General features: G+C 30.4%; 1 protein-coding gene and 1 long non-coding RNA gene across 2 annotated transcripts in view; one reads left to right on the top strand and one right to left on the bottom strand.

Annotated features, from left to right (window-relative positions):
• The first annotated feature begins 1,010 nt into the window (after positions 1-1,010).
• Positions 1,011-5,830, top strand: si:dkeyp-113d7.10 (zinc finger protein 205). Its single transcript, XM_037762648.1, has 2 exons — positions 1,011-1,281; positions 5,262-5,830. Exons 1-2 carry the CDS (start codon positions 1,054-1,056, stop codon positions 5,505-5,507), a joined length of 474 nt encoding a protein of 157 aa, XP_037618576.1. The 5' UTR covers positions 1,011-1,053; the 3' UTR covers positions 5,508-5,830.
• A 1,188-nt stretch (positions 5,831-7,018) lies between these two features.
• Positions 7,019-13,450, bottom strand: part of LOC119484125 — a 17,369-nt gene continuing 10,937 nt past the window's right edge. The window contains exon 3 of the long non-coding RNA XR_005205901.1: positions 7,019-7,154. This is a non-coding gene — a long non-coding RNA (uncharacterized LOC119484125). The remainder of the gene's footprint in view (positions 7,155-13,450) is intronic.

The following is a 13,450-nucleotide window of genomic DNA, read 5'->3' as shown; positions in this document are numbered from 1 at the left end:
CTGGTCTCTCTGGTCTCTCTGGTCTCTCTGGTCTCTCTGGTCCTGACCCTGGTCTCTCTGGTCTCTCTGGTCTCTCTGGTCTCTCTGGTTTCTCTGGCTCCTGACCTTGTCTCTCTGGTCTCTCTGGTCTCTCGGTCTCTCTGGCCTCGGTCCTCTGGTCTCTCTGGACCCTGACCCTGTCTCTCTGGTCTCTCTGGTCTCTCTGGTCCCTGACCCTGGTCTCTCTGGTCTCTCTGGTCTCTGGTCTCTGGTCTCTCTGGACCCTGACCCTGGTCTCTCTGGTCTCTCTGGTCCCTGACCCTGGTTTCTCTCTGGTCTCTGTCTCTGGTCTCTCTGGACCCTGACCCTGGTCTCTCTGGTCCCTCTGGTCTCTCTGGTCTCTCTGGTCCCTCTGGTCTCTCTGGTCCCTGACCCTGGTCTCTCTGGTCTCTGGTCTCTCTGGACCCTGACCCTGATCTCTCTGGTCTCTCTGGTCCCTGACTCTGGTCTCTCTGGTCTCTCTGGTCTCTCTGGACCCTGACTCTGTCTCTCTGGTCTCTGGTCTCTGGTCTCTGGCTTTCTGGACCCTTTGAACCTGGTCTCCTCTGGTCTCTCTGGTTTCTCTGGACCCTGACTCTGGTCTCTCTGGTCTCTCTGGTTTCTCTGGACCTGACTCTGGTCTCTCTGGTCTCTCTGGTCCCTCTGGTCTCTCTGGTCCCTGACTCTGGTCTCTCTGGTCTCTCTGGTCTTTCTGGTCTCTCTGGTCCCTGACCTGGTCTCTGGTCTCTCTGGTCTTTCTGGTCTCTCTGGTCCCTGACCCTGGTCTCTGTCTCTCTGGTTTCTCTGGACCCTGACTCTGGTCTCTCTGGTCTCTCTGGTCTCTCTGGTCCCTGACCCTGGTCTCTGGTCTCTCTGGTTCTCTGGTTCTCTGGTTTCTCTGGACCCTGACTGTGGTCTCTCTGGTCTCTCTGGTCTCTCTGGTCCCTGACTGGTCTCTCTGGTCTTTCTGGTCCCTGACCCTGGTCTCTGGTCTCTCTCGTCTTCAGGGTCTCAGTCCGTCGCTCCTCGGCCTCGATGCTTCATCGTCTCCTCCTCTGCCGTCTCAGCGTGCTGGAGGACGAGGACGAGAACGCCGCTGCCATCGCCAAGGAAACGCTGGCCGCTCTGGCGATCGAAGGCGCCAACGACCGGCGAGACGACGTGGAAGCGCCCGGACGGACCCGCCCGTCGCCAACCAGGGAGGAGGAGGAGGAGGAGGAGGAAAGAGGAGGAGGAGAGGAGGAGGAGGACAAAGGGAGGAAGGTACATATTCCTACATCAATAAAACATCAAACACAGATTCATATTGAAATAACAGAATAAGCAGCACGGCTCTACTTCTTCTTCTACTACTACTTCTACGCTTAAATCTAAAGTTTAAAATTATAAAGTCGCTCAAAAATGTCTGCGTCAAAAACTGGACCGGCGCCGCTGAACTCGCGCTTTCACCTCTTTGCTTCTGAACTCTTTGATGGAATGAAAACATGAACAAAAAAACTCCAAATACCAAAAGAAGAAAATATGATAAAAGATCAGCTGATGGTTGTCAGCGGAGGAAGTAACTAAGTACATTAATCAGTCAGAGTCTGAATTAATATAATATAATACATATAATAAATAAATATGATTTATATAATATATAAAATATTTAATAATACAGTATATATAATAATATAAATAATATAATCATATAATATAATCTAATATTATATATAATATAATATTATATATATTATAATATAATATATATAATATAATACATATAATCTAATAAATATGATATAATAATATACAAAATATTTATTAATGTAATATAATACAGTATAATATAATATAATAAAATAATATAATATATAATAATAATAGTATAAATATATATATAATATATAAAATATTTATAATATAATACAGAATAATATAATATATATAAATAATATAATATATAATAATCCATTATACATATATATATAATATATAAAATATTTATAATATAATATAATACAGTATTATATTATATAATATAATATATAATATAATACATATAATATAATAAATATGATATATAATAGATTAATGATATATAGATATTGTATAAAATATTTATAATATAATATACAGTATAATATAAATATATATAATATTATATAAATATAATACATATAAAATAATATAATATATTATATAATATAATATAATACCAGTATTATATAATACTATATGAAAATAATATAATATATAATATAATACATATAATATGATATATAATATATAAATGATATATATAATATATAAAATATTTATAATATAATATAATACAGTATAATATAATATATATAAAATAATATAATATATAATAATAATATTATAAATATATATATAATATATAAATATTTATAATATAATATAATACAGTATTATATTATATAATATATATAAAATAATATATAATATAATACATATAAAATAATAAATATGATATATAATATATAAATGATATATATAATATATAAAATATTTATAATATAATACAGAATAATATAATATATAATAATAATATTATAAATATGATATATATAATATATAAATGATATATATATTTTATAAAATATTTATAATATAATATAATACAGTATAATATAATATATATAAAATAATATAATATATTATATAATATAATACATATAATATAATATATATAAAATAATATAATATATTATATAATATAATACAGTATTATATAATATATATAAGTAATATAATATATAATTATAATACATATAATATGATATATAATATATAAATGATATATATAATATATAAAATATTATAATATAATATAATACAGTATAATATAATATATATAAAATACAATATAATATAATACATATAATATAATAAATATGCTATATAATATATAAAATATTTATAATATAATACATATAATATATAAATATGATATATATAAATATATAAATGGTATATATTTTTATAAAAATTTATAATACAATATAATACAGTATAATATAATATATATAATATAATACATATAATATAATACAGTTTAATATTATATATATTGTTTAATATAATATATATGGGGCGGCTGTGGCTCAGAGGGTAGAGCAGCTCGTCCACCAATGAGAAGGTGCTGCTCCGGGTCACATGTCGATGTGTCCTTGAGCAAGACACTTAACCCCAAACTGCTCTGAAGGCTGAGCCATCGGTGTGTGAATGATATTTAGATTAAATCCTGATGGACAGAGTTGGCTCCTTAGTAGCCTCTGATATCAGTGTGTGAATGTGTGTGTGAATGGGTGAATGCTGACATGCAGCGTAAAGAGCTTTGAGTAGTCGGAAGACTAGAAAAGAGCTATATAAATGCAAGTCCATTTACCATTTACCATATAAAATATATATATTATAATATAATATATGTAATATTATATTATACAGTATAATATAATATATAATAAATACAGTATAATATAATATATAATATAATATAATATATAAAATACAGTGTAATATAATATAAACAATATAATATATAAAATGTATATAATATAATACAGTATAATATAATATATGTAATATAATATAATACAGTATAATATAATATATATAAATAATATATAAATGTATATAATATATACAGTATAATATATATAAATATAATATTACAGTATAATATAATATATAAAATGTATATAATATAATACAGTATAATATAATATACATAATATAATATAATACAGTATAATGTAATATAATATATAAAATACAGTATAATATAATATGATATAGTACAGTATGATATAATATAATATAATACAGTATAATATATTTAATATAATATATAAAATACAGTATAATATAATATAGTACAGTATGATATAATATATAATAATATATAATATATAAAATACAGTATAATATATATAATACAGTATGATATAATATATATAATATAATATAATATAATACAGTATGATATAATATATAATATAATATATAATATATAAAATACAGTATAATATATGTAATATAATATAATACAGTATAATATAATATATATATAATATAATCTAATACAGTATAATGTAATATAATGTTATATATACTATAATTATAATATATAAAATACAGTATAATATAATATAATATAATATAATACAGTATAATATAATATATATATAATATAATATAATACAGTATGATATAATATAATATATATATAATATAATATAATACAGCATAATGTAATCTAATGTTATATATAATATAATATAATATAATACAGTATAATGTAATATAATGTTATATATACTATAATATAATATATAAAATACAGTATAATATATGTAATATAATATAATACAGTATGATATAATATAATATATATATAATATAATATAATACAGTATGATATAATATAATATATATATCAATATAATATAATACAGTATGATATAATATAATATATATATAATATAATATAATACAGCATAATGTAATATAATGTTATATATAATATAATATAATACAGTATGATATAATATAATATAATATAATACAGTATAATGAATATAATGTTATATATACTATAATATATAAAATTACAGTATAATATATGTAATATAATATAATACAGTATGATATAATATAATATATATATAATATAATATAGTATGATATAATAAATATATATATAATATAATATAACTACAGTATAATGGTAATATAATGTTATATATACTATAATATAATACAGTATAATGTAATATAATGTTATATATAATATAATATAATACAGTATGATATAATATAATATATATATAATATAATACTAATATAATATAATACAGTATAATGTAATATAATGTTATATATACTATAATATAATACAGTATAATGTAATATAATGTTATATATAATATAATATAATACAGTATGATATTAATATAATATATATATAATATAATATAATACAGTATAATGTAATATTAATGTTATATATACTATAATATAATATATAAAATACAGTATAATATATGTAATATAATATAATACAGTATGATATAATATAATATATATATAATATAATATAATACAGTATAATGTAATATAATGTTATATATACTATAATATAATATATAAAATACAGTATAATATATGTAATATAATATAATATGATGCTATATATATATATATAATAACTGTATAACTGTCTGTGTGTGCTGTAGAAGAAGCGGCGGCGGGTCTGGTCGGAGTGTGAGGAGTGCGGCCGGCGGTTCAGTCGGATGTCTCTCCTGAAGGCTCACCGTCAGACTCACGTGGCAGAGAACGCGGCGGCCGACACGTCGTCGCCCTCGTCTCCGCCCGCCGGCAGCGCCTCGGCGTTACGCTGTTCGGACTGCGGGAAGAGGTTCTCCTCGGCGACCCGCCTCCACAGCCACGTCCGGACCCAGCATCCCGGGACCCGGACCTGAACCGGTCCCGAACCCGGCGGGACCTGAGCCGGGTCACCTGGGCTGAACTGGAAACGGGATCAACGGAGCTTCAACAGAGTCCAACAAAAACCAGACCGGGTCCACAGAGCAGAACCAGAACCAGAGGAGGATCCACACACCTGAGACCAGAACCAGACACATTAGTGCTATTTTTAATCATGTAGTTTATTAAACACCAGAGAAAGATAGAAACTACTTTATATCATGACTCAGCTGAGTAAACTGGACATTATTAACATATTAATATTATTATTATTATTATTAATAACATTATTATATATTATTATTATTATATTATTAATAACATTATTATTATTATTATTATTATTATTATACAATTATTAATTATTAATAACATTATTATTATTATGATTATTATTATTATATATTATTATTATTAACATTATTAATATTATTATTATTATATTATTATTATTATTAATAACATTATTATTATTATTATATTTTATTATATTATATTAACATTATATTAATATTATTATTATTATTATTAATAACATTATTATTATATTAATAACATTATTATTATATTATATTATTATTATTGAATAACATATTATTATTATTATTAATAATAACATTATTATTATATTATATTATTCTTAATAACATTATTATTATTATTAAACATTATTAATATTATTATTATTATTATAATAACCATTATTATTATTATTAATAAACATTATTATATTATTATTATTAATAACATTATTATTATATTATTATTATATTAATAACATTATTATGTTATGTTTGATATCAGGAATCAGAAAACAAACAAACAATAATAAATAATAAAACAGACGTGACACCGACGGTCTACAGACAGTCGATCCCTCGCCATCAGGAGGTCACATGATGGACCACCATCCAGGACCAGATGGAGTCTGATATCCGGTTCTGGTTCTGGTTTGGTTGTGGTTCTGGTTCTGGTTCTGGTTCTAGGTCGACGAGGATTCATTAAGTATCAGATCATTCAGCTGTTTTCAGCATCGATTCTTCTGAACAGAAGAAAATCAGCTTCTGTTTCTGAGCGTCACGAACCAGTCTGGCGGCGGCGGTGGCATCTGGTGGCGGCGTTGGCGGTGGCTGGACAAATAATCCCCTTCCGGGTAATGTCCGTCGCCATGACGGGGATTATTTCACCGTAACGACCGGCCTCGCTGAACGTCATCACTAAATAACTTGAATTACTTGAATGATTTTTGATAAAACATGAATCCCGACAGCGGACCAGATGAAACAGGAAATAAAGAACCTGATGGGGGGGGGGGGGGGGGGGGGGGTAATCGATGAGGAGGCGTCAGATCGGAGGAGACGAAGGGAAACAAACATCCTCCTCTTCCTCTTCCTCTTCCTCTTCCTCTCTTCTTCTACTCCTGTAAAACACGCTGCAGGACAGGAAACGAGCTCCAGCTGCTGCAGGTGAGTTTCAGTCCGGCAGGTGAATCTTTTATTTTGCAATAAGCGTGCAGCAGCGCGGCGGGCGGAGATCGGCGTTTCCTGGTTCTGATGGCGGTTCTTGTTCAGTGGTGTTGGACCTGTTCTGCGTGGACCTGTTCTGCGTGGACCTGTTCTGCGTGGACCTGTTCTACGTGGACCCTGTTTGTTTTTAAAGTGCCCTTTTATTTTTTCTCTCAACAAACAGACTTGTTCTCTTTTTATTTGAAACGGTTTGTTGGATTATCGTCAGGTGCATTTTTGTCGTCATATTTTAGTTTTTTTTGGACGATCTTTTGAGGGATTTCTTCTTCTTCTTCTGGGGTCGTAAACAAACAGGAAGCTATAACTTCGTCAGTGGCATCGATTGTTTGGACTCATTGAATGTGAATCTCAGCAGTTTTTACGTTTGTTGTACAGTTTTTACTTTTCAGACTGAACTGATGATGAAACGAGAGAAAAGAGGAAGGTTTACTCCTCTGCTTCCTTCTTTCCTTACATCCTTCCTTCCTTCATCCCTCGTTCTTCGGTTCAGTGACCTCATGTTAACACGCAGATACCTCCTGAAACAACAAACACAACCACATACCACATATATATATATATGTTTTCATTTTCTATAACGATGTTCGTCTGGCTTTAACTAATTATTCTCTTAACTTCAATGAGTCTGATCTGTATGGAAGCCCATTAGTGCCAGGAAAAGGGAAGAAAGTAGTTAAATCTTTAGAATAAAAAAGTAAAAACACATGTTAAACTATGACAACATTTGATTTATAAAGATTCATTTAAAAAAAAGATGGAGAATAAAAAGAATATGAGATACTAAGTCTAAATATTAAGTATTTTTATTTCCTAGCAGAAAAAGAAGTTAATGTACCAGATATAACTCAGAACCAAATAACCATATTTAGTTCCCAGAGTCAAACTGTTTATTCAATCAGGTCCAAAATACCCCCAAAAAACTTTAATTATTATTTTCTTTTCATAACTTAAATGAGTCGGATCTGTATGTAAGCATCGATTTTTGACTCACCGTAAATATTTGTATTTTCATGGTTCGTAACTTTTCATCAGTTTTTTTTTCCTTAAAGAAGCTTCCTGATATAAATCAGAATCAAATATCCATATTTAGTTCTTTTTATTTTTTATAACAATGTTTCTTTGGCTTCAACTAATTATTATTTTTCTTGACTGTATGGAAGCCCATTACTGCCAGGAAAAGAAAAAGAAATAGAGAAATATGCTGGTGAATTCCGTCAGATAGTTTACGGGACGTCAACATTCATCACCTCGTCTGTCACTTCAAGATCAAAGTCAAACTCGTGAACGTTGAATCTAAAATATCCCACCAGACGTCATGTAGTTTTTATTTGAATCATTCCTCCGGTCATCAGGAAGAGATGGGAGGATTTGGATGAGTTGAAAGAGAAGGATCAGATAAACAGATGAATATATATCGCTGTATCGATGTTGTTTCTGCTCCACGATGCTTCAGCATGAACAATCAGACGTTTTTATGCTCTGTAAATGTGCAGCTTTTTCTAGCTCGGAGGTGAACGGATCCTGTTTTTCCTGTTTTTCCTGTTTTTACTTTGTTGAACAAAAAAATGTTAAAATGTTGAGCAATATGAAGCGGATAAGGACTCTGCTGAGCAGCGTTGAAGTTTGACTTGTTGTTGGTGGAACAAAAATCATCGTGAACTGGGGTCTCCTCTCCGGGTGATGGAAACACTTTGATTCGCTGATACGCTGACGATGATGATAATACCTAACAGAACGCTGCTTTAATAACTAAAGCTGATTGTCTGCATTTGCTAACATCTGAATACTCAACCGCTTTTCTGCAAACGCCGATCGTCTTCGTCGATCTCCTCGTTGCACTTTCAGCCTCCACATGGTCACATACCTCATGTTGTAAAACATTTCCTCACAGACCTCATTACCTCAGCAGATCTACGCCGTAGATGTTCGACTACAATAATGTGTGTTTTTATTTTATTTTCCTGTCTTCATGTTGGATGCGTCTCAGAACCCGAAGCTGTCGCGTAAGAACCACCAAAAAACAAACTTCTCAGGTTTGAAGATGAAGTCCCTTCAGGTTTTAGAAACACGTCGAACACGTCGTCTGTCAGGACGTAAACATCCAGTTTAAACAGTTTATAAGAGATATGGTAAGCCCATCAATGCCAAGGCAAGAAAACAGACAAAAACATTCGGTATGACTAGAATAAAAATTACTAATTATGAGTTACCGAGTAAAAGTTTGACTTACAGTTGAGATTCTTTACTCTGTTATAATTCTGACTTTAAAAAATAATTTTACTATCATATTTTGACTTCGTAATTTCACGCCGTCTCATCATTTATTTGATTATTTTAATTGGTTCTGTTTTCCAGATGTTTATGGGCTTCTGCACTGAATAGTTAACATCTGGCTGATATTTAAATTATCTTGTTTATTCGTTACACAACCTGGAAGGTTGTTGAGCACTTTTAGATCCCGACGTGAAGCTCTTAAAGAAGAACCAAATAATGTAAAAGAATAATTAAAGCTGCAGGCAGTGTTCAACGGGCCCTAACCAGATGTTCTCCAGATGTTTCTAAACCAAAAACACACAACAGATGAGTAGTTACGTGGTTTTTACATGACAGCAGCTGCTTCACTGCACCGATTAGATGATGCTGTCGGAGGAGAACCTGGTATCTCCTGCACTGAACCAGGTGTAAGGAACACCTGCAGCACACGGAGCAGCCGTTACCTGGTCTCTCTCCTGACAGCAGCATCATGTGACCCGTTACTGACTAATCAGGCTCCGCCTCCTCTTCTCGTTTACACAACCAATCAGGATGGATGGAGGAATACATGCATGAATGAGTGAATGGATGGATGAGTGGATGAATGAGTGAATGGATGGACGAGTGGATGAATGAATGAGTGAATAAATGAATTGGTGAGTGAATGAATGAATAAATGAGTGAGTGAATGAGTAAATTAATGAGTGAGTGAATGAATGAGGTGAGTGGATGAATGAAAGTGAATGAGTGAAAGTGAATGGATGAGTGAATGAATGAGTGGATACATGAATGAATGAATTAGTGGATGAATGAATGACTGAATGAGTAGATGAGTGAGTGAATGAAATAATGAGTGAGTGAGTTAATGAAATTAATGAGTGAAAGAAAGAATGAATGAGTGAATTATTAGTGGATGAATGGATGAATGAGTAAATGAATGAGTGGATGAATGACTGGGAACGATTTAATGAAACTGAGGCTTGGTCCGTTAATCAGTGATTGCTGTTAATGGTCAAACTTCATGTAATTATTACTCACTGAGACGCATTCACATGCACGTATCACAGTGCACATATCACTGTGCACGTATCACAGTGCACGTATCGCAGTGCACATCCCGACTCCCGTGATTTAATTTCATGTGCTGGCAGTTTTCTGAAAAGTGGTTGTGTGGTTCCATGTGGAGAAGACGACGTTCAGCCTCTCCGTTAGAGCCGGAGGCTGAACGAGAGAACAGAGAGAGAGAGAGAGAGAAAGAAGGGAATCCAGAGTTCCCCATAGAACCCAGAGAACACAGAGGGACCTGATCTATAAAATAAGGGTTCCTATAAGAAACCCTCCATGTTATAATGTAGAAGTAGAACACGGCGTTCCTCAGGGAACCATCTGAGGTCCTCTAGTGGTTGGATGAAAGAGGGACGTTTATTATGTTACCTCTTGGAACTGTTTTGATGTTTTATAATCAAACACTTGAACTGTTTGATGTTTATAATCAAACACTTGAACTGTTTGATGTTTATAATCAAACACTTTGAACTGTTTGATGTTATAATCAAACACTTTGAACTGTTTGATGTTTATAATGAAACACTTTGAACTGTTTTGATGTTTATAATGAAACACTTTGAACTGTTTGATGTTTATAATGAACACTTTAAACTGTTTATAATGAAACAGGGAAACGTGACCGATGTTATGATTTGTAATCTCTAATGTTTCTATGATCTCATCACCTGCTCTGTGTTTGGATTCGATGCAATACTTTTGATAAACAATGTTGCCCTTTTTTGTAATTCAGCAGTCTAATAAACCAAATCTGAAGAGTTTCCTATTTAATGATGAATGATTAATTTAAACAGTCAGGAGACGTAAATCTCCACCGGCGGTTAAAGTGAGAGTTAACTCAGAATACATCTGACCTTTGACCCCGTGGTAGGTCAGAAGCCACGTTTTGTGCCCCGTGTTGATCACAGCAGCACCGTCTGAATGTTACTACCTGTCTGCCATGATGATGATGATGAAGGCCATGGTGATGGTGTGTTTTCTTTTTTTATGACCTGTTTTAGACTCTGACCGGGTACTTTTAGTGTTAAAACTCAAATAAAACCAATAAATGTTCACACGACCAGGCCCGGCCTCAAGACTCTCATTTCCTCTGAGCTGAAGGAACCGACCAGAAAACACATGTTTATAAGATATATATATATATTATATAATTGTTATATATATATTATATTTATATTTATATTTATATACTTATATGTATACATTATATATAAAAAATATATATATTTATATAAATATATATATAATATATATTTATATGTATACATTATATATTAAAAATATATATACACTAATATATATATATATATATATATATTTACTTGTATAAATATATATATATAAATATATTTATTTGTATATAAATATATTATTTGTATATAGATATATATTGATACTATACTGTATATATATAAATATATTTATTTGTATATAGATATATATTGATACTATACTGTATATATATAAATATATTTATTTGTATATAAATATATTTATTTGTATATAGATATATATTGATACTATACTGTATATATATAAATATAAATATATTAATTATTGTTCTAATTTATATATATATATTTATTTGTATATAAATATATATATACTATACTGTGTATATATATAAATATAAATATATTAATCATGGTTCTAGTTTATATATATATCGTGTTCTAATTGTTTGTTATCACTATTGCACTATGCCAATTTTGACTAAATTAATTTCTGCGGCAACTGATTTTGTGATAAAAACACATATTTCTGTATTACAACAACAACATGATTATAAAGTTCTACATCTGGAATCATCACATGAATAAATTAACTGTTATTCTATATTTATATTATCATCAATCAATGAAATATGTAAACAGTTGGACAACAATAATTACAGTAATGTACGGAAGGCTGCCAATAGTATTACTACAGAGTATTTCTAATGTGTGCTATTAGTACTCTTACTGTAACAGAATATTTCTAATGTGTGCTATTAGTACTCTTACTGTAACAGAGTATTTCTAATGTGTGCTATTAGTACTCTTACTGTAACAGAGTATTTCTAATGTGTGCTATTAGTACTCTTACTGTAACAGAGTATTTCTAATGTGTGCTATTAGTACTCTTACTGTAACAGAATATTTCTAATGTGTGCTATTAGTACTCTTACTGTAACAGAGTATTTCTAATGTGTGCTATTAGTACTCTTACTGTAACAGAATATTTCTAATGTGTGCTATTAGTACTCTTACTGTAACAGAGTATTTCTAATGTGTGCTATTAGTACTCTTACTGTAACAGAGTATTTCTAATGTGTGCTATTAGTACTCTTACTGTAACAGAGTATTTCTAATGTGTGCTATTAGTACTCTTACTGTAACAGAGTATTTCTAATGTGTGCTATTAGTACTCTTACTGTAACAGAGTATTTCTAATGTGTGCTATTAGTACTCTTACTGTAACAGAGTATTTCTAATGTGTGCTATTAGTACTCTTACTGAAGTAAAGGATCTGAATACTTCCGCTGTGATTAGTTAGTAGACGTGGGAGCCTTTATGGGATGTTAAGAATTATGATGCTAAATAATATTGAATATGTGTTTTATAGGCCGGGCAGTGTTGGAAGAAGTATTCAGATCCTAATTAGTATAAAATGTAGTTAAAGTATTAAAACAAAATGGTTTTGAATAGATTTAAATTATTAATCCTGACATGTGAAGATGGAACCATCATATTTTTAAATTAATTAAAACTCTAAATGATCATATTAATCGACTAATCTATTAATCTATTAATCTGTTAATATATTAATCTGTTAATCTATTAATCTATTAATCTGTTAATCTATCAATCTATTAATCTATTAATCGACTAATCTATTAATCTATTAATCTGTTAATCTGTTAATCTATTAATCTATTAATCGACTAATCTATTAATCTGTTAATCTGTTAATCTATTAATCTATTAATCTGTTAATCTGTTAATCTATCAATCTATTAATCTATTAATCGACTAATTTATTAATCTATTAATCTGTTAATCTGTTAATCTATTAATCTATTAATCGACTAATCTATTAATCTGTTAATCTATTAA

This window comes from Sebastes umbrosus, assembly GCF_015220745.1.
Source record: "Sebastes umbrosus isolate fSebUmb1 chromosome 14 unlocalized genomic scaffold, fSebUmb1.pri SUPER_14_unloc_1, whole genome shotgun sequence".
Lineage (NCBI taxonomy): Eukaryota > Metazoa > Chordata > Actinopteri > Perciformes > Sebastidae > Sebastes > Sebastes umbrosus.
Note: the sequence above shows the minus strand (reverse complement) of the source record. Positions and strands in the feature narration are given on the sequence as shown.

Bases quoted from the DNA above. Each gene is read 5' to 3' on its own strand.
- si:dkeyp-113d7.10 (XM_037762648.1), top strand. From the start codon at position 1,054: ATGCTTCATCGTCTCCTCCTCTGCCGTCTCAGCGTGCTGGAGGACGAG. The intron at 1,282-5,261 runs GTACATATTCCT...TGTGTGCTGTAG, and splicing joins AGGAGGACAAAGGGAGGAAG to AAGAAGCGGCGGCGGGTCTG.